Source organism: Schistocerca serialis, chromosome 4, assembly GCF_023864345.2.
Source record: "Schistocerca serialis cubense isolate TAMUIC-IGC-003099 chromosome 4, iqSchSeri2.2, whole genome shotgun sequence".
Taxonomy (NCBI): Eukaryota; Metazoa; Arthropoda; class Insecta; order Orthoptera; family Acrididae; genus Schistocerca; species Schistocerca serialis.
In genome coordinates, this window is record NC_064641.1 from 120014403 (window position 1) to 120037978 (window position 23576).

The following is a 23576-nucleotide window of genomic DNA, read 5'->3' on the forward strand; positions in this document are numbered from 1 at the left end:
AGCAAATACAGAATACCCCAGAAGACATGACAATGTAGCAAAAATAATACATCAACAACTTGCCATACAACATAAACTAATAAAACAACACGTTCCCACATACAAGTATGCACCACAAAATGTACTGGAGAATGATGAATACAAATTATACTGGAACAGAACCATTATAACACATAATAAAACAACACCACATAACAAACCTGACATCATACTCACCAATAAAAAGAAGAAATCAACACAACTAATCGAAATATCCATACCCAATACAACCAATATACAGAAGAAAATAGGAGAAAAAATTGAAAAATACATCCAACTGGCTGAGGAAGTAAAGGACATGTGGCATCAGGATAAAGTTGACATTATACCAATTATACTACCAACTACAGGAGTCATGCTACACAATATCCACCAGTACATCAACGCAATACATATACATCCAAACATATATGTACAACTACAGAAATCTGTAATTATTGATACATGTTCAGTTATCTGAAAGTTCCTAAATGCGATGTAACATATACTGTACAGTTAAAAGGAAGTCACGCTTGATCAAGGTCCGCGTCACTTTCCATTTCTAACCAGACATAACGTCTGAGAAAGGGAAGAAATAATAATATATAATTTTGCTATACATACATACAATAAAATCTAACATTTAATTACCCCTTGCTCAAATGATCATTTCATCCTCTATGAACTATTTTATTGGATAGTACCATTTCTCCCACAGAATCTGCTGTAGCCTCATTTTTAACATTTCTGGCTTCATATTAAACATATTTTTGTTCATTAACTTGTTGTATATTGTCATCCCCATATAATGTGGGGTCCATGCATATAATTTCATCTGGTGTATGGGTAACATAAAATTATTTTTATTTCTTGTGTTATTCCCTCAAAAAAATTTTTGTCTGCTATATAGGAAGATTATAATTTCAGAAATGTATATGAAGGGAACAATTAGGATTTGCAGTTTCTGAAATAATGGGCGATAAGACTCTGTTTGCTGTCCAGTACACATGTATCGGACAAATTTTTTTTGCAGTTTCAGTATTCGAGATACACTACTTGGACTTCCCCAGAAAATTATCCCACGTCTAATGACAGATTCAAAATAGCTATGATAAGCAATTTTTTGTGCACCCTAGTCAGTGGAATTTGCTAGTATTCATATTTCAAATGCGAAACTGCTTAGTTTATTTGATAGGAAGTCAAAATGTGTATTCCAGCTTAAGTTCCTGTCCACATTTAGTCCCAGGAATTTGACTGTGTCAACTTCTTTCATAGGTTGATTGTTATGTTGTATGTTAAGTTCCATATGTTTTGAAAGTTTGGTTTTGAAGTATACCACATGGATTTTTGCAATGTTCATTTAACTGGAGCCAGTTTTCTAAGGTATTCAGTGTGCTTACAATGGAGCTCAGAATTTTTCCTGCATCACCATCTTCAGTTAAAACAGGAGTATTGTCTGCAAACAGAACAGATGGGGAATTTATATTTATGGGTAAGTCATTTACATAGAATAGGAACAGGATCGGCCCCAAAATGGAGCCTTGAGGCACATCTTGTGATACTGTACTCCATTTAGAGTAATAGTTTACTGCATCTGAGGTGATAGTTACTCTTGGTTTTCTGTTGTGTAAGTATGATGTTCGCCAATTTAGGGCATTGTCCTTAATCCCTAATTTGTAGGTAAGCAAGTCATGGTTCACAGAGTCAAATGCTTTTGTGAGATAACAGAAGATGACTGCAACTTTACTGCTCTGATCCAATCATTTGCCTATCTTTTCAACAAAGTTGTCCACTACATACAAAGTGTTTTTACTTGGCTGAAATCCAAATTGGTTACTTATAATAATATCATTTTTTTAAATAATTTTTTTGATCTGGTTTGCAGCTACTTTCTCTAATACTTTTGACAGTATTGGAAGAATAGAAATAAGCTGATAGTTTCCCATGTCTTCCCTCGCCCCTTTTTTTAACAGAGTTCTGACTTCAGCATATTTCAAAACAGTGGGAAAGTATCCCTGTTCAAAAGAATGGTTGAATATTTTAGTTAGGGGAGGTGCTATTATGCCACACACTGCTTCAATCAGTTTAGTGGGTATCCCATCCCACCCAGCAGAGTTTTTAATTTTTAACGATAATATAACATTCTCCACATCCCTTATTGTGACTTTTTTAAAATTTGTAAGATACTGTACTCAACACCTCTGAAGAAGAATCCAGCGTAAAGTTAGCAATATTCTCATTCTTATCATGTCTGTGCTTATCAAAGACTCAAAAGTTCAACCATTCGGTGAATTGTTACTTTTACTCCTTCCATTATTCACACTCACAATTATGATAGACCACTATGAAAGTATATGAAGACACTAAATTTATTGAATAGGAATATTTTTAAGGCCCTAATACTTTCTGCAAGTTTAAATTATAGCTCTCTTTTTCCAGATGCCAAAAGGGTATGGAGAATTGATTAACATGTGTTTTTCTTAGAGCTCTAGCAGTAATAAAGATTTCAATAGTTATTTTAGTTAGGACTATTTCAATCATTATTTAAATTACTACTTACTTTGCAGCTACTGCTCTGATCCATTCTTGATTTCTACAACCTGCCAGTTGTAAGGTTACTATACTAAGCTACATGTTTCTTTGGAGTTCTTTGGATTACGTTTAGAGTGAAGTTGAGTCTAGCATCTAGCATGTTGACTGGAGCAGTCTTATAGCCAGAGCACAAGTATTGTACTGTACAATCACAATATCAGAATTCCCACCAACCAGCTTTTATTCCACTTCTCCAAGAAGGGAAACACCAAGACAATGAATGAAGTAGGAATTAGTAAGATCACACTTAACCACAGAACACATTACAGCTCAATCTAACAGTTGAGCATACAATAACACAAACATTTGTCTGGCCAAAGGCCTGGCACGCCAGCTTATACAAAGCTGTTTTGCATGTGCCACAGCACTTGCTGCACCGCCTCTGCCAATGCAAGGTGGCCTCTTCAGGCCGGCTGTGGAGGCATGCACAGATTGATTATGCACACTCACTCCTGTCCCCCTTGGGGAAAAGTGTCCACTGTGGAGATATGAGAGCCTTCATCGGTTAGGGACAACAGCTGTCATGTCATCACAGGAGAATATTGTGTGAAATGACGTAGATGTGAAGATGTGCAGTGTTCACTCCCCCAAAAGAGACCATAAGGGAGAAATGGTGATGGAGGGACTGGAACTGTGTCAACAACTGGGCAGGCCCTTGGCGATGGAGGCGCCAGAGAAGACAGTGGAGGCAGTAGCAACAGGGGCTATGAAGATGGTGGCCTGGCACTGGCTACTCTGCCTGGTTGCAGCAGCATACAGAACAAAGATGACACAGGAGCTGTATGGGGCACAGGCTGCATTATGAGGGCCGGTGCTGATGATGGAGGCAGCCATGGGAGAGTAGGGCTCTCTGGCTCATGGTCGGTCACTTGTAAGCAGAGCTGGTTGTCGTGTCATGACATAGAGCCATCAAAAATGTGCATGATGCAGAAGCAGCAGCCTCAGCAGTGATGGTTGACCACTGGTATCCACTTAGGACAGCGCCCAAACCCTTAGGCCCAGGCAGCGGAGCCTGGAAGGAATCGTGAGACGGGTGGTTGGAAGTTGGCCGGAGCAGATGGAGCACTGTACTGGGCTGCCAGCCATGAAGCAGCTCTGTTGGGCTACAACTGCCAACTGGAGTCAATCAGTAGGAACTTGAGAACCTATCAAGAGCTTCCTCAGAGAAGATAGATTTATTTTTTCATCTGGGTTTTGAACATATGGACCAGCTGAACCGTTTGGCTGAGGATAAAGTGAGGGGCCGTAACATGCCAGATGCTACTCTTTGTACAAAAATCTTCAAAATCTTGAGTCATAAAATGTGGCCCATCATCCACCATAATGTACACGGCAATCTTTCTTAGCAAAAAATCTTTGATAGGGCCGTGACCACAGACGCTTCTGACATGGACAGGCAACAAACAATGTAAGGGAATTTTGAGAAAGCATCAAATACCACAAGTCAAAAGGAGTTCAGGATGGGCCTGGAAAATTGAGGTACTGGAGGGGGGGGGGGGGGGGGGCATGCAGGGGGGGAGCAGGCCACAGGGAAAGAGAGGCCCATCTTGCTGCTTGACGGTTGACACAACACGTGTCATCTCATTGTCAATGCCCGGCCATAACATGTGGCAGCAGCCCAGCAATTTTGTACGAGAAACAACCCAGTGGTTCAGGTGGAGAAGGTGCATGACATCCCACCGCAATGTGGATGTGATCACAACCCTAGTCCTGTATAAGATATAACAAGAAGAAATAAGACTATGATCACCTGTAAGACATCATTGTTTTTTTGTGTAATTCTTTGTGTGTCTGGTACGTCACATGATCCCCTTTCCAACTGAAAATTATGATTCATCTTTTGGATCTGCTGCTCTTGTCTTTCTTTCTGTGTTTGCAGTTATTATTGCATATGGGTTCTGCCTTTTATGCAAAAACACTGTTTTTTCTTGTTACCCAAACATGTTTCACTGCTCCCTGTCATCATCAGTTTTGTTTATTGAAAACTGAAAAAAGTGAATACATTTTAGGGTGTAATTGATCTAACAAAGTGAGACCTAAAGAAAGTTTTTCTTCATGTTTGTTCTTACCAATATTTTACATTATATGGTTTCACAGGACCATCTGTATGGTGTCCTACACTGACAGTTTGTCATCTGCAAACCAAATTATGTAAATGTGAATTTCATCAGTGAATTAACAAAAACCAAGGGATGTGTTAACTTGCTGATGAAATTCGTATTTATATTGTTTGTTTGCATATTACAAGCTATCAGCGCAGGATACCTTACAGAAGGTCCTCCAAAACCATATAATGTAAAATCGCAGGAAGAACAAAAACAAACGAAAACCTACTTTAGGCCTCACTTTGTTAGATTAGTTACATTCTAAAATATGTTTACTTTTTATAGTTTTCAATAAACAAAACCCACTACTGCCGGCACAAAGGAACCAAAACATGTTTGGGTAACAAGAAAAAAGTCTTTTTCCATAAAAGGCAGAACCTATATCCTATAATTCTCTAATGATCACCATGTTGGTAACATAATTTCACACATCCACCACTCTCTCTCACATCTCATACCATTTGACTATAAATTTCTGTTGATCCACCTGTTTATAGTTTTAGAAGGGTGGTTCACACCTATTGAGCACCCAGTATATCATGAACAGCAGCGGCTCTACCATACCACCTAGAGGAACTCCAGATGACACCTTAACATCTGATGATGCCTCCCCATTCGTGTTACGTAAGAGTGGTCAATAGCACTAACAACATGAATGTAAGATACATACATACATTTCAATGTTTTATTGCAACACAAAAACACAAAGTGGCCTGCAACACTCCACGTAGTTGTTACTCATACTCATAATTAATCAATGATTATAATAAGTGGGTTTGAATTTCTCTAATAGTTGAACTAGGGAAATTAAATCTCATGCAGAGGGCTGGTAAGACATCAGTTTTTCTTGTCTAACATTTGCAAGTGGTATAAGGCAAAGGATGTCGTAGAAGGATGATAGAGGTAAACAATGCATTTTCCTCCACCCTACATGGTAGCCAGCTGAGCACAAATGTTGGGTAATTCAGCTTCTATAACTATCCAAAACATTTGATAATGAAATAGGTGGTATATTAAATCATGCATCCTGTCAACATAATCACCTCTAGTGTCAGTCCATGCAAGTTAGAGGTGTTGGAGGAGATGTGTAGAACATATCTGTTTACATACCTTTGAAATGTATTGTTCTTTAAACTGCAACATTTCCTGCAAGGCCTCCTTCATGCTCTGTGTGTTCTCAAAGGCCTCAAAAGCCACAGATGCTTGTCGTTGTTGTTCTGCCTTCAGTTCTGCAATCTGCAAGGTGAATGAAATGCTCTGAAAAAGTAGGTCTGAATTTCTCTAATACAAAAAAACAGAGAAATTACATCTCGTACAGAGTGCTACTAATTTTCTCATTCAACATTTGACAGTGGAACAAAGAAAAGTACATGGTAGGGCGTTGATATTGGTTAATAATGTACCCTCTCCCATACTATAAGGCTTGTCAGTTACTTTCATGCTCCATGGATAATTTGCACTGCTTTAATTGTAATGATGTGAAAGGAGCCATTATACATTCATACTACACATACATATGTAAATATGGCTACATGCTGGCCATTTACAAGTTTTCTTTTTAAGTACAGATGTGAATCAGTAATTTCTACCACCACATTTTACACATTAAAATAACAGAAATTATTCTACAGCACACAAACAGTCACCAAGGATAAACTTTTTCAGTTTGTTTTCAAATTTAACTTTGCTGTCTGTCAGACATCAATGCGTAGATGATTAAAAATTTTGGCAATAGCATTGTACAAAACCGTTTTGCACTTCAGATATTACCAATGTGGAGTAATTTCATTTTTTTTCCTTCTGCATTGTAGTTATATACATTGTTGTTCCCTTTGAAGTGCAGTGGACTGTTTACAACAAACTTCGCGAGGCACTAAATGTACTGTGAAGCAGTAATCAAAACTCCTTAAACAGCTATTTTAAGGATGGTTTTTGGTGAGTACCACATATTATTCTTACAGCACATTTCTGAGCAATTTAGACATACCTTAAAATGTATTACTCCGGAACATTATCCAATACATTATTGAAGGAGAATATGGAAGATATGCCAACTTATTGATTTGTTTGCCCCAAGATTTGCAATAATTCTAAGTGTAAACATGACTGAACTGAGTTGTTTGAGGAGTTCCATGATGTCCCGCTGCCCCCCCCCCCCCTTTTGAAATGCTCATCAATATGGACAACTAAACTTTTTTGAAGTTTCGACTTTAGTTATTATTTCCTCACCATATCTTACACATATCATTGGTGCAGTACTTACCACTAGATGTGCAGAACTGAATATGTTGTTTCTTTTTGAAAATGAGTATGGAAATGTTTGCAGATAGCCACAGAACAATACTTTCAAGAACATTATAGTATTTACTATTTCTTCTGTTGGTGTATGTATGTACTAGTGTCATCTGCAAAAATAATTAATTGTGCTTGTTGTATATTAGATAGAAAGTCATTTACATATATGAGAAATAATACCAGACCTGAGATTGAGACTTATGGAGCTGAGTAAGTTATTTCTCCTATGAGAAGAACTTCTCCTGCTTATATTGTTTGAATTATTAAGTGCAACGCTTTGCATTCTTTTGATTACACATGACAACATCCATTTGTTGGCTACACCATCAAATCAATAAAACATAGGTTTATCTCACAGAGCACTGTGATTCACAGAAAATACAAAAAAGTGCTATTTTGTTATTTAATGATTGTAAATTTTGGTGAGTGAATGTGCAAATGACATTCTCAGGTGAGCAACTTGTTTTAAATTCAAACTGCAATTTACAAATGATATTATTGTTCCTCAGGCATGAAACTATTCTAGAATGCATCACTCAAAAATTTTGGAAAATGATATTCATGGTTAAATGATCAGTAGTTACTGACATCTCTCTTATCATGTTTCTTACAGAGTTATTTGACAATGGCTTATTTCAATATCTCCAGAAAAATGCCAAAGTTAGTGATGCATTACACACTTCACTTCAGAAAAAGCATGGCTGCAGGTGTGACTGATTTGGTGTTTGTGTGGTTGTGTATGTGAATGTGTTTACTGTTGCTAGAAAAAGAGTGAGAGCTCAAAAGATAGTGTAGATACTGTATTCTGTTGAGTGTTTCTATGTGCCAGACATCAGTCAGCTATAAGTGATTGGTTGCCTTTCCTTCATTTTATGTATTATTCCATCCAGGAATTTCCATTGTAGTTATATTTTGACAACAAAAGTCCGTTAAATTCTGAGAATGGCCTTGTAAGCTGAAAACTGGTTAAATAAATAAATTAATGCCATAGAACATACACAAAACAGTAATTGTTTATAAGGATTACTTACGCAGATAACATTCCTCTGGCGAAATTGAGTATTGCAAAGTGCAGGATGATCACGATTATCTGGCTGAGGATTATCAGGTTTGTGTATTATCCACACATAGTTTGGTGATTGTTAAAAAATAAAGCCTAACATAGTCTGTAATTATTACAATGAATCTTTTTGTTAAGAATGTATGAGATCCAAGTTTCACCATCAAAAGATAATGCGGGCCTGTCCCATTCTTGGACATCGCTGAAATATTTTTACAGTGTTTCTAATTTCATCTTCAGGTAAATGGAGGGACTCTACCCTTTGTAACATGTCCATGGCCAAATTACAGTCTATGTGTTTGCCTAGTCCTTCCCCTAAAAACTGAAGGTTGATGATTTTCAACTCACTTAAAGCTGTTAGTAAAAGAAACTGATTGAAGTTTTCTTCTGGAACAGTGCCCATCAGAATTCTTGCTCTGTTTTGATGCAAAATGAAGGCAAACTGTTAAACAGGAGGAGTGCACTGTTTATCATAATTTTCCAGCTGCCAACATGTCTCTATAATTTTATAGCTCCTAAAAAGTATAACTGATATTGAATATGGACCTGCATCATATTTTTGTTGTTGTTGAAGCTACAGATGGTTTACATGTTCTAGGAAGATGGCAAGTAAATGCAAATGTGTTGTTCTAACATTCAAGAAGAATTTAGAAGTTATACAAAACTCAGAAAAGTGAGAATTTGCAATATAACTTTGCCAGAATTAAGGAATAGGCATACAAACAGAGAGAGAATAAAAACACAATCTGTTAAGTTCTGAAACCAAACCTGAAAGCCAAAAAGGACCCATCAGAGCATACAGGCCCGCAAAGTTCATCTTTACATGAAACTTGTGGTTCAAATAAAAGAGACTTCCATGTAAAGTCTGATGGTAATAGAGAAAGGAAAAGAGGTCCATAAAACTCTAAATACTCAAGGAGAATTTAACAGTTCATCAGGATGGCTTGCTATATTTAATGAACATCACTACAGGATTTGAGAAATTGCTGATCAGGTTGAGAAACTTGGTGCTGACAAAATGCAGCTAATACTTTTTGAAGCAAATTCTACAATTACATCGAACATAACAGATTTCTCCCAGAACAGATTTGCAACAATGATGAAACTTTACTTTACTGGAAGGACGCGCATGCAAACTTTAGCTTCCCAGACTGTTAAGATATGTTAATTGAGGATTTTTTCTATCAGTACAGTCTTGGTTGCACATTAACATGAATAATTGGGAGCGTGCTACATTCATATTACATGATACAGTTAAATAACAAATAAATCATTTGGTTCCGCTAAATTGATCAGTAGAGTAATAATTGGCTGCCAATAAATTCCTTAGGTTTTTCTTAAATTGTGCTTTATTACTGGCTAGGATGGTCCTAAACAACTTAAGAATTTTAGGTGCTCAGACACTGGCAATGTTAACAATGATAGAAAAAACTTACTCATTACAACAAATTTCAGAAGTGTATGCTATGATAATTTATTCCATAATTTGGAAGTTTAGCAGGTTAAATTAAGCACCAAATTCAGCATCTTGGGAGCAGAAAGATTATACATACTTAAGCAAGAGGGATTTTTTTTAACAAAGGTATTAGGCAAACAGTAATATAGTTTTATCTGTAATTAATGGAATTGAAAATAAAATCCAGGTGGTTGAAGATAACTATTAAAAAGAAGGCATGACCTTCAAGGAAATGGTAAAAAAAAAGAACATAATAGAGTATGTTAAATGACACAAAAATATTCAGAACTGTCTTCAAGAGGAATCGAGAAGCTACAATGAATTTTGATTTTTCTATGTTATGTGAAATTAAAAAAAAAAAAATAATTTAAAAAGTTCTTAAAAAAGAAATTAACAGCCATGAAAGACTATTTAAGAAATGCACCTCACTGACTGACAGGGTGGTTGGTCAGAACAATGGTACGAAACCATCTGAAGGAAGAACCGTCTCAGAAATTACACTGGAACAAAACTAAAGGTCGAACTTTAAGGCATAAAAACCACTGAAAATTTATGAAGGGAAAAATAAAGGGGGGGGGGGGGCAGTACAGGCAAATAAAGTCATGGGAAACACCTTGAAACAGTCATAGCCGCAAGGCAAAACACAGCGTAGAGCCACATGTACGTTGAATGAACCTGGAGAGCAGTCGAGTAAATGGTCTAATAGACGGCCACATTGAAACTAAAGTGCAGAGGAAACCCATGTTTCCCATTCTAGTAGAGCAGTGTAAAAAAATCTAATGATTTCGTTCCATAGATAACATTGCCATAGAAACAAAAGAGGTAGAGAGATGCTCTTCAATTTTTTAATTGCTTTAGATTCATAAGTCTGTCTCTGTAAGTGGTAGCGGGTGGACGTGTGACGAGTTCTGCCGCATTGGTATTGTTCATAAGTGTGTATTCCCATTGTGCATTAGAAAGTAATAAAGAAAGTTATCAAGATACCAAAGTTTATTCATACATTCCCAGCAATGATACCCGTCTGTTCATCTCTCTGCAATGTGCCGAGAATCCTGCATCTAGAGGATCGAAACAGACAAGAATAATTTGCATGAGCAGAAGGGGGGCGATCCAGAACCAGTATTGTCACACCAAGCTCTATGCACAGTAACAAGAAAAAGAAGTACATAAATTTAAATGTGAATAAATGTATTGAATATTGAAGGTCTGTTCATATTAATGATGGTTAAAATTCATTAATGATATGTGTACTGTCCAATTTATTTTCAATCATTCTTTCAAAATTTTCCTTTTAATTATTTAAGCAGCAATTAAAAGGAAAATTTTGAAAGAATGATTGAAAATAAATTGGACAGTACACATATCATTAATGAATTTTATATATATATTACATTTTTATTCCCCTAGCTACTATTCAATGGCACCCGTTCAAAGGACTGTGCTGAGTGGAACATGAACAGACCTCTCAATTGTTGAGATATATATTTTTTAAGATAAATGATCCATTTTATCATTAGAAGAAACTAATGAGGCCTTTCTTGCATTGCTTACAGGTCTGTGAGACTGGAACTATTAACAACTTGAAGGAGCAAATTAAAATTAAATAATGCCTACAAATGAGATGTGCCAGGAATGCGGATTTCAGCAGTTAAGGTAGGAAGGTGCTACGCTGTATGCTTATATGGCCACACTTGGCACCGTCTCTCTCACAGTAAATAATCTCTTTTCCTTCCAATTAATATTCTTTATGGAAAGTGCGTTTTTATAGGAAAGATGAAAACTTGTGTAAAGCCGACATTAGAATTCAAAATAATTCATTCAAATCCTGTAAGGTTGTGTCAGAGCACAATCAGCTTCATTAATGACTACGCATATAAATCTGATTTAATTGAAAGGTACCAATACAAACAAAATTTCGTCTTTGAAAAACTTTTTTTTTCATAATTTTATTAAACATGTTCACAATGGAGTCAAAGGAAATGGCCATTGTTGAAAATTCATTGCAAAATGCAATATGCCAAGATGGCGGAAATCCAAGCTTGGCAACAGCTGAAAGTAACCTGCCACCTCTTGAATTGGCCAATGGCTACCAAAGCAACCAGGTTGGTGTCACACTATTAAAAAATGATGACACTGGTAATATAACTAATCGTGATGTCACTTTTATGACACTTGATGAGACAATTTCTCAGTTCTCACTGGGAAACATTTTTCAAAACAGTGAAACTGAAGCATGTGACAGCGAAATTTCCTCTGACTATTTGCTCACTGTCATGAATGCAAGAGCAGGAAACAGTTCAAAACAGCAATGTTAACACTAGTGCCGCCCACAATTTGACACAACTCATGCAGTTAATAACACAACAGCTTACAAAACAACAGGGACTTCAGGAAAATATAGGACAACAGTTTGCACAGCAAAATCAGGCATTTAATGATTTCAAGGACATTATTAGTCAATGGTTCAGTGAGGTGAGCAAACTATACACACTGAATTATCTGGTAAGTTCACAGAGCTCGGTAAGCAACTAAAACAAGAAATAATTATCAACATGTCCCACAATATAAATACATTAACGGAAAAAGTAACATCTGTAGATTGTAAACAGGAACAACTTGAGGGTGAGTTACAAAATCTTAGTGAAGCATATTCTCAAATTCAGGAGACTCAGTCCCGAGTGGATGCATTGGTAAAAAATGTCACGAACGCAGTAAGTGAGCGGCAAGATATGTGCAAAAACCTATGTTAAGAAACATGCAAGTTGAATCTAAGAGTAGATCAGTTAAGTTTAGAGACAGAATTTGCCCCCCCCCCCCCCCCCCCCCCAAAAAAAATAAAAAATAAAAAAAATAAAATAAAAAGAGAGAGAGAGAGAGAGAGAGAGAGAGAGAGAGAGAGAGAGAGAGAGAGAGAAGTTATGTACAGATGTAAAATAACTGAAAAGCTGAAATCGGGATGCTGGATAAGGGCAGCACCCTTGCTGAAAAGGTAGTGTCAGAATGCAAAATTTATGTAGATACTGATGAAGAAGCTCTAAAAGGGAAGGAAAGTCAACTTCTAGCTAAAATAGACTTGGGTTTAAATGAAACAGATGAAAGGTTACAAGACAGCGTTGCCAAAATTACTGACATTCCAAAACAACATATGACAGAAAACAAACTTGGGCTTTTAGAGAAGTTAGATACCTTCACTGGTTACCCACAATATGGGGTTGGCCCGTCAAAGGAAAATAGCGAAGGTAACACAATGCAACAATGCTTGCCAGCAGTTGCACCTGTCGAGTAAGCACATTTGCTGTGCGCTACCCCACAAGCGAACATAAACACGCCTGTCACTGACAGCGTGGCATGTTTGTCAACATTACCTGCAGATGATGGATTACTTAAGCATCAACAATTTCCAATATTTACTTCTGAAGGGAAAAGAACACACCCTGTGCTCTTTATCAGAGCATTTCACACAAAATGTTTTACTGCGCACCTGGACAGAAACCCAGAAATTTATATTTATTGTTGGATACACACAGGGTGACATTCTGCTATGGATTATGGACATGGTGAAACATTGCCCTATTATGAACAGTTTGAGAGAGCATTTCTGGATAATTATTGGTCTGAAACTGTACAAGAGAGGCTCAGATGTGAAGTATTCAACCCATCTCCGTTCAGTAGCAAGTATGGCAGCATAAGGGGCTATTTTGAAAAATATTTAAATAAAACCAGATATTGGACGAACCTAGTATCTCAAGTAGATGTGCTGAAAATTTTAAAGAACTGTCTTCCTGCCACATTAGGGAAAAATTAATTACTATCCCAGAACATGACATTGAATACTTCTATCTGTACTGGACTCAACAGGTTTAATATACAAAGAGAGACCAGTACAACCAAAGCCTGTTAATACGCCAATAGCAACACAGAGATTTACGGACTAACAAATAAACAATGGATTCTTGGTTACAACACGGATGGTAACCTTACCCCACACAGACCTATGGTAATAGTAATGGTAATGGTAATCACAACAGCAATGGAGAAAGCTGTAAATACAAAGGTAGATATAAAACAAATGGGCAAAAATTTAGCAAAAACAATTACAATGGGCGAGTAGCGTATGGCCAGCCCGTACAATATGTGCAGACGCAAGCTACTGGGAATAATCAGCCGATCGCTTGGGTTGTGCAAACTTATGTGTGGTGATGCTTTAGATGTAAGTTGTCATAATGATGTTTCTAATGAATTTTCTGGAAAGTCTGATGTTCACGTGGATGTAGTTAGTGAAAATGTTATTGTGTGTGATGTTGGTGATGTTGATAGTGTTTGTAGTGTAAGCTCAGGTAATGATGATGATGATGAAGTTGATGTTAGGGATTATGATGATTATGTGCTAGAAGATTTTAAAAGTGAATTGGATGGAATAGTATATGTGGAAGTCAAGGAGGATGTTATTAGTAATATTGTTGAGAAAAGCAGTGCCAGGAACTCTAATGACATGCCACATGAGAATCAGTTTGTATCAGTTCAGCTTAGTAATACATCAGGAGACAGGGGGTTGATTGTGCTGATGTGTCTGAGATTATTTTGAAATCTGTTTTGGACGAATTTAAGATTACAATGATGACAGTGAAGTTAAGATCAAATTAAAGGAATTTTGTGAACCAACTTCTTATTCTTCTTCTTCTTCTTCTTCTTCTTCTTCTTCTAAGCCAAATGAAATCGTCAGACAAGATACTAGTCAAAACATGTGTGAGGTAAATAATAACTCAAAAATTACAGTAAATTCTAATATATGTTTGCAGAAGGTATTGCCTAGTAAAGAAAACATGAACATGGAACAGAGGTTTGATGAGATAATTGAAGATCTTTTGTATGAGGAACACGAAGACAGGGAAAACTACTATTGGCAGTCCCTACATAAAAATTAAAGCTGTAGGTTGGGAAGGATTTTGTTTGATTGGCACAGGGAGCCCTATTAGTGTCTTCTCAAGCAAATTAAAAGATATAATTAAGCATGATCCTGATTTTATTGAATTACCAGATGTTGGAATAAAAATTAGAGGAGCTACCGGTAGGCTGAGCAAAATTATTAATAGACAAGTGTTGTCGACCTTCAGTGTAAATGATGTACAGTTTACTCAAGAATGTCTTGTAATAAGTGATCTGAATGAGAATGTACTGTTAGGCATGAACTGGATATTGAAAGCTAAAGCAGCATTTGACTGGGGAAACAGATTATTTATCTTTAATTACCCTAAGACAGGGGTAAGATCCAGCCAGCACTGACATGTCAATTCAAAACTGTGCTGATAGGGGAATTGAAATTAGGGAAGTTATCTTTTCTAAAGACAGGGGTTATTGTGTAGAGGAAATTACTGAAGATTATGATGATTAATTGAACCAAGAACAGAAGGTAGAATTAGAAGAATTATTGTGGAATTACTATGATGTTTTTGATGACAGACCTGGTTAAGTAAAGGACTATCAGTATAAACTATGATTAAAACTACATGAGCCTTTCTTCATAAAGCCTTATGGGGTACCTATTGCAAAAAGAAAAGATGTAGAAAAGGAACTTCAAAAGATGGAAGAGTGGGGCATCATTGAGAGAAGTAAGAGCCAATACAACAACCCATTGGTAGTGGTAGCAAAACATGATGGCAGTGTTAGGCTCGTGCTTGATTCCAGACACCTAAATAAGTATCTGGAAAGAGAAACTGATCAGCCAGAGAACATAAATGAGTTACTACATAAATATGAAAGAGTGAAATACATGACTAGTTTAGATCTCACTTCGGGATTTCACCAAGAAGAATCAGAAAATGATTCCAGAAAGTATACTACCTTTTTGTATGTGGGAAGATGTTACCAGTATTGTGTAGTACCGTTTGGCCTTAATGTTTCAGTACCAGAATTCATTAGAGCTCTTGCCTTCCTTTTGGGAAAAGAACTTTTGTCAAAATTAACTGTCTATGTAGATGACATTTTGATTACTGGAGAAACCTGGGAGGAACACATTAATACTTTGAGGGAGGTTTGCAATAGATTAGGAATGTCACTTAAACTATCTAAATGTAAGTTTGCTGTGAAAAATTGAAGTTTCTGGGCCACAGCATTTCTGAGGAGAGTATTTTGCCAGATTCTGAAAAACTTGAGGCAATTGTGAAATTCCCAATTTCTAAAACCAAGAAACAATAGAAGTCATGGATGTGCAGTTACTACCAAAAATTCATTAGTACCCAAGCTTTGAATGTTCCAAGTCTCAACAGATTGCTGAAGAAAAATGCAATGTGGGTTTGGGGTCATGAATGTGAGGCTGCCTTTGAAGAAACAAAATCACAATTATGTAACAGTCAAATTTCGTCCCGATTTGAGTTTACCCTTTTGCATTATGGCAGATAGTAGTGATTATGGTCTAGGGATTCACCTTTTCCAAGAAGTAGATGTAACTGGGAAAACAGAACACAGATCTTTTACTTTTGCTAGTCGAACTTTGAAAAAACATGAGAAACAATACACTGTTACAGAGAAGGAACTTTTGGCCATTTATTGGGCATTTTGTAAATTCAGAAATTATTTATTGGAACATCACGTAGTTGTCTACACTGACCATAAGGCATTAATTTATATTCAAGAATGTAGGTTACATCATGGAAGGATTACCAGGTGGGCACTCTTGTTACAGCAGTGTAACTACTCAATAAAATATCCTAGAGGGTCCGATAGCGTAGTTGCTGATGCTTTGTCTAGGCTACCTGTGGGGCAGTGACTTTGAAGATAACAGTGGGGAATGTGAAAAAGAATTTAAAATTATGTTTTTAAGAGGGGTGGACAATGAACAAGAAATCAGAGACATTTGTAATGACATCCACTGGAATCAGAACCAAGACGAGAACTGTAAACTGGTCAAACGTTTTTTAGGAAAAAGGGGACATGAGAAAGTGGCAGATTATTAAAAAAATTTACAAGGGTATTCTATTCAAGAGAAACAGTGTAGATAGTGATGTATGGAAATTATGTTGGGCTGATAAATACATTGATGTACTCATTAAATATATTCATGAAAGTTTTGGCCATTGTGGAATTCAGAAGTGTATCCTGAAAATCCAAGAGAATGTATACTTTAGCAATATAGCCAGGAGAGTTAGAAGAATTTTGACAGGTGCCAAAGAGTAAAAGTATCCAACCAAACTAGTAGAGGATTGATGCAGAACATCTTGCCAAAAGAACAACATGAGTTAGTTGCTGTGGACTTACAAGGAGCATTACCGAAGACCAAAAGAGGCTATTGTTATATTTGTTAGGGCGGATGTTTTCAAAATTCATTAAGTTATACCTTCTTCACAAAGCAAACAGTAAGAGCATTATTTCACAAATCAGAGGGGACTATTCTAGCAGGGTAGGAAAACCTCAGAAAATTTTATCAGATAGTGGGACTCAAATTACTTCTGGACCATGGAAAGCTTTTATTGGAGATAAGATAAACCACATTCTTATTTCAGCCTATCATCCATCAGGAAACCCTTTGGAGAGATACATGAGAGAAATTGGGTGATTCTTTAGAACATACTGTAATACTAATCATGGTAGCTGGATTGACTATGTTGAGAAACTCGAAGATGTTATGAACAGCCTGCAGCATTCCTGAACAGGTTTTTCACCTTATGAAATACAGTGTAATAGCAAACCACCACATCCAATTAGTGATTCCATTGATTTCCCAGTCTGCAAACCATTAAGAACTCAAGAGAGAGAGGAAATTGTAAGAAAAACCATGAAATCTCAAGGTGACATAAAGAAATGTAGACATGACAAAAGATTGAATCCTACACAATTTAAAATTGATGACTTAGTCCTTGGTAAAACACAAGAGAAATCTAAAGTGATCGGTGGTGAATTAAAAAAGTTGTTTGACATATACATTGGACCTTTCAGAATTCAAGACAGCCCACATCTGAATGCTTACCGTCTGGTCTTTCCAAGTTCTGGCGCACTGTTTGGCCTATGAAATGTGACCAAACTGAAATTATATTAAAAAATGTAAGAAATATTTTATAATAGATGTTTATAGAAATTTTAAATGCTTTCATGATGTATTTTTACCAGGATATATTGTATACTATGTTATATATATTTGTTCCTCAGGGGAGCATACATTCTTTGTATGCTAAATGTTTGGTGAACACTGGGTCCCCTAGCTGGGCAATTGCCATGTTTCATTTTCATATGGTAGCATTGCATCTTACACTTATTCTGTTATCTTGTATAATCAATTTTCTCCAACTGTCAATCTATCCTCTCTTAGCTTTAAGAAATTCTTTAAATTAATCTTACTTTTAAACAAATCTTTTAGAATAATTCGAACTTTGTGCAATTACATGTAAAAATTTCTGTGAACCTGTTTTGTTCTTGACAACCTATCCACAAAAGACTAAACCCTCCTTCACTCATTCCTAACTAGACTTGACCACTGTATACTGTGTACTAATAGCGGACTGTGCTATTGCGGCCTATGGTAGCCAGCAGTGTACAAGAAAGCCATGCCAAGAATCAGATAGGGACTGAAGATTAGAGTGTGCCGCTAAGGTGTACCAGTCTTCAAGAAAGACGACACCAGTCTTCAAGAAAGAAGACACCATTCCTCAAGAAAAGGTGATGCCAAAGATATGTAAAAAAAATATATATATATATATATTATTTTTGTGTGGGTTTGTAAAGTAGGGACATCATCCCTTCCATATTTCATGTGAAAGTGATGACAGAAGGTGGGGAGGGGGGGGGGGGGGGGGGGGGGGGGGGAGGGTTGTGTAATGAAACAGGCCAGGCTGTACTGCGTCATGTGGAGTACCCAATACAGCAGGTTTCATAGTACGCGATACACACTAAAACAGATATGGGTAGTGTATAAGGACAATTAATGAATGAGGTAACCTACTGCAACAGTGTGAAATAGTGGTAACAAAAATGTTAAACTGTGTCACAGACCAATTAATGTATGTTCTTAATCAGGTAAAGTAATGTACAGTTAGGATAAGTCATTACCACATTGCTATGAATTTTGGGATGTTTTGAAGAAAAGAAAAAGTTCTGGAATCAGTGTTAATAATGGATTCAGTTTTGTAATTATAATTCAATTTGTAAAAATTCATTGTTTAGCATAATGCAAATTAACTGTGTAAACCATTAATTTTAGAAAAGCTTAACATTTGTGTATCTTTGAAAGGCAGGACAACATATTCTTACAGAAATCACCAACTAAAAATCTGTAATTAAACTCGTAATTAATGTTTCTGGAACATTCTATAGAGAAATTCTGTGCAATGTCCACATATTACAAAAACTAGAGAAGATGAAGACATATCCTGACTGATAAAGACAATTTGTATGACAAATAATGTTAGAAGAATGATTCATTAATCTTTTGTAATATGATTTAAAGCTTTTGGGTTGTACATAACTGTTCCGCATTTTAGCCTTCAAATGTTGAAAAAAGCCCTTTGGAATGTTTGAATTGTAATTTTGACATTGTAGAAATATTACCAGCTCAAAAGTGTTTCATAAAATCACATAATTAATTAAATTATGGAAAGATATTCGAGAATGTTCTGGACTGAATAATAAGAACTTAATTGTTAACTGTTTGTATGTTTCAAAATTGCACTTGGAAAAGATTGTTAATTTCGGAAATATCATTGTACTCGTTTTAATTTCCACTAAAACTCTGTAATGTCAGAATTTGAGGCGTTAACTTATTGCAATTGTAACAACAAATATGAAATAACATAACAATGTCAAAGAATCTAATTGTTAAAAGATGTAAAAATACACCTTGTCAAGGCTTGAGAGGAGAGCTGTTGGAGTACTAGCTGGCGTGTTCTGGTGCCTGTAAAGTTGTGACAAATAAACATTTGTTGTTAACAGATTAATTGGTGTATGTCTGGTAGTGACGTTATCACCTCCAAAAATGTAAAACATGCTGTGCTTCTGGATCTGGTTACATTTTACCATCTAATAGAGCATTTACTCATTTGCTTTCCAGATTCATTTGATGTATGTATGGCTTTGCACTGCACTTCACATGACAGCTATGCCTGTTCCAGGTAATTTGCATGACTTTATTCGCCTGTGTTGCCCCCCCTCCCCCCCCCCCTCCCCCCCCCCCCCTCTCTTTATTTTTTCCTTCATAATTTTTCTCTGGTTTTTATCCTTTTAAATTCATACCCTTGGTTTTGTTCCAGAGTAACTTGTGAGACTGTTCTTCCTTTAGATGGTTTGTTGGCATAGTTCTGAATAACCAACCTACCAGCAGTTGATATGTATTTATTTGATGGTTTCTCATGAGTGTTAATTTACTTTTTTAAAATATTTTTTTTAAATTTAGTGCAGCTTAGAAGCATGCTGCTTAATTTATAATTTCATATAATTACGTCCTTGCTAAGCTCTTCTTTTAGGTATATCTGAGGAAACTTTAACATGGTGAAAAGAGTTATTTGTAATAAAAAATAACATGATAGTCTCTTTATATAATGTAATTTAATTTACATAATGTTATCAAAAAAAAAACAAGTAACATATATTATTTTTCATATATTTGGTCGATGTGGTAAGAGAAGTAGCAACCAGCATCTGGCATTTGTTTTCACTCCACATTTTTTTCATAAAACTATAAAACTATCAGATAAAAGAATAAATAACTCTCACTCACTTGATGCAAAAGGTCTTCATATGCCTTGTGTGTTAGATGCTGTACCGTCTGGTTCAGTGTTTCCAGTGGGGCCATAAATTTTTGTTCCAGAGCATTACTGTCCTCAACCAGTTCATGCTTCAAATCTAAAAGCCAACAAGATATTTTGCAAACAAATATCAAAAATTTTATACAGACAAGATTGTAATGAGGGCTGTAAAGGGTGACAACCAAACTATCAGTCACCCACTTAAAAGGGCTGACTGGTGGCTCTTGTGTGCTGTAGATAGAGTAGAACCTTCTGATATACCCTCCCACCTACAGCTAAATATACAACTACAACAGTGCTACTAATTAAAGAAAATTTCCTAGAAATTCTGGTTATAAAAGGAAAAGTAAGAAGCATTATTGAACACTTTGCTGTTGAAATTGGCTCATTGTCACAAGTTGTGAGAGGTAGATGTCTTAGCGCAAACTATGGAGTGACAGACCAGTTTGTTTGTTGCGCAGACATTTTCAGCATAGATCATCATAGACAACTGCTTCATAGCTGCCTCACAAAAAGTGCCTCAAAACTGGCTCACGAACTGACTTGGCACTGGCCCTTATATAAATATACACCAATCATGGATATTACATTCATTATACTTTTCCACATTTACAGTGAAAAATTAAATGTTTACAAAGTTTTAAGTGTGCCAGCCAGCTCTGCATGAACACAGAAAACATCTGAAATATATTTCACACTAATATTAATTTTTGCCCTATAAAATTGGTGAAAGTTTACATTTAAACAATCACCTTAGAAATCTTCATATTGTAAATATCTATGTCATTCTTGAAGAATCACGTTTTCCAAGATCACTAACAATTCTTTTTATTACTATGACTGATTTCAACAGATCTATTCTGTTATCAGTGGATCTTGTAACATTATTAGATGTACATTCTTTTTACAACACTGAAAGTCACATAGTGATGTTGTATCAAATTGTAAAAAAATATGGCAGGGAACATCAGCATATCACAAATAAAATAACAAGAAATGAAAACATATGATACGTGCTGATGTTCCACCATATACTAATCATTTGACACCACAATGATGACTTAGCTGGTATAACATTTTCACAGATCATTTTTGAAATGACAAATTTCACCGCACTGTATAATGGATACATTCGTTGTACATCCTACATTGATTTCCATGATTATTTCATGCGGTGTTGCTTGCCTGTTAGCACTGACAACTCTACACAAATGTCACTGCTCTCAGTTGTTAAGTGGAGGCTGTCGGCCACTGTGTTGACTGTGGTGAGAAGTAATGCCTGAAATGTGGTCTTCTCAGCACAACTCTTGACACTGTGCAATCAAAATGCTGGATTCTGTAGCAATTTCTGAAATGAAATGTTCCATGTGTCTAGCTATAACTACCAAGTTAATTCCCAATGTGCGGCCATAATCACATTAGACACCTTTTCACATGAATCGCCTGTGCCTAAATGACAGTTCTGCTAATTCACTACCCTTCTATACTGTGTGCACATGATACTACCACCATCTGTATATGTTCATACTGCTATCCCATAACTTTTGTCATCTCAGAGTACTGTGGCCTGATGAGTTGCCATCTTGCCTTTTTTCAAATGCTCAGTGGTGTCAAGGCCTGCTCAGTGGTGTCAAGGCCACCAACGACCCAATGAGACACTGAGGCCACATAGTGTGGTGAGGTAATTTCAGTTCGGAGATGGTTCTGTGATGTTTTGGGCGTATTTTTCACATCATCACTTGGACACCCTCATTCAAGTTACCATAAATGTGAACCAGGACGTTTATTTCAACAATTTTGTTGTCCTTTCTCTTCTGTCTTTGTGATGAGTATGCTGGGGACACTCACATCTTCTAAAATGACAACAGCCAGGTTCACAGAACTGCTTGAATACTTACCTCATTTGATTAACTCTAAGACATCCTGGCACACCTTGACTGTCCCACTAAACCAACTGATTGTAGTCCCATAGAACATGTTTGGGACTAATTGGACAGCAGGTTTATCATAAATAGTAATTGACATTTGATAGCTCCATCAGGTTACATCAATGAGTGGATTCAACTGAATATGGTGTACCCAAAGAAATTTGCAGACACTCCTTCTCACTGAATGGAGGCCATTATCAAGGCTAGAGGGCCATGTTACATGATGCTAACATGATGTCTGCTCAACAGGAGGAGGGGGTGGAGAGGGGCATGTGACTATTTTTTTCTCTGGTGTGCTTCTCAGATTGAAAAACATATCTAGAAAATGAACAAAGGGAAGGTAGAAGGATATGTAAAACGTGAAATATTGACTGATGAATCATTGTTGTTATTTTCATACTTATAAAAAAAAGCTATATTTCATCATGATGTTCTTATGTAGTTGAAGGAGGACAAATGTTTTGTTTCCATTGCACCCTATGATTTTTTAGTATGTTCAGAAAACTCAGTTATTTGATAGAAAGGTACAACTTTAATCATTGTGACCAAACACTATGCTGCCCTAATATTCAAATTGGTATCCATGAAAATTACAGAACCAAACCACACATGACTAAAATTGACTTCATATTACACATTAAGTATATCCACAATACACAAATTATAAGGGTGACAGAACTGTATATGATTTGGAACTTAGAAATCAGTATGATGTGAAGCACCATATTCAGGTTCATTTATTTATCTGTCCACCTGTAAACAATATAAATTCTATGAATGTTGTCAGCATATTAATATATATGATACATTCATATAAATATATATAATGTGCGGATGGGTGTGTGTGTGTGTGTGTGTGTGTGGGCGCGCACGTGCGCCCATGTGAGCGTGCAAGAGAGTGTATACCTGTCCCTTTTTCCCCCTAAGGTAAGTCTTTCCGCTCCCGGGATTGGAATGACTCCTTACCTTCTCCCTTAAAACCCACAACCTTTCGTCTTTCCCTCTCCTTCCCTCTTTCCTGATGAAGCAACCGTAGGTTGCGAAAGCTTGAATTTTGTGTGTGTGTGTGTGTGTGTGTGTGTTTGTGTTTGTTAGTGTCTCATACCAACGCTTTCATTTGGTAAGTTACATCATCTTTGTTTTTAGATATATTTTTCCCACGTGGAATGTTTCCCTCTATTATATCAATATATATAATCACACACACAAGCAAATGCATACATTATTTGATTTACTAACTATGACTGTACATCATACTTTATTGTTCTATTGAAAATATTGTAAAATTCCTCTTAATCATAGCAGTTAATCATTACCATAGTTGCCAACAATATTTAGATGTTATTTCAGATAATCCTTGACAGTATACAAACACTTCTCCATCATCCAATT

General features: G+C 36.3%; 1 protein-coding gene across 1 annotated transcript in view; it reads right to left on the reverse strand.

The window, feature by feature from the left end:
* The window catches only part of LOC126473929 (uncharacterized), a 90018-nt gene that overhangs the window by 13139 nt on the left and 53303 nt on the right, over nucleotides 1-23576 (reverse strand). Inside the window, exons 4-5 of the mRNA XM_050101287.1 lie at nucleotides 20229-20353; nucleotides 5826-5951 (exon numbers count right to left, since the gene is read on the reverse strand). Coding sequence (XP_049957244.1) covers nucleotides 5826-5951; nucleotides 20229-20353 — 251 coding nt within the window. The remainder of the gene's footprint in view (nucleotides 1-5825; nucleotides 5952-20228; nucleotides 20354-23576) is intronic.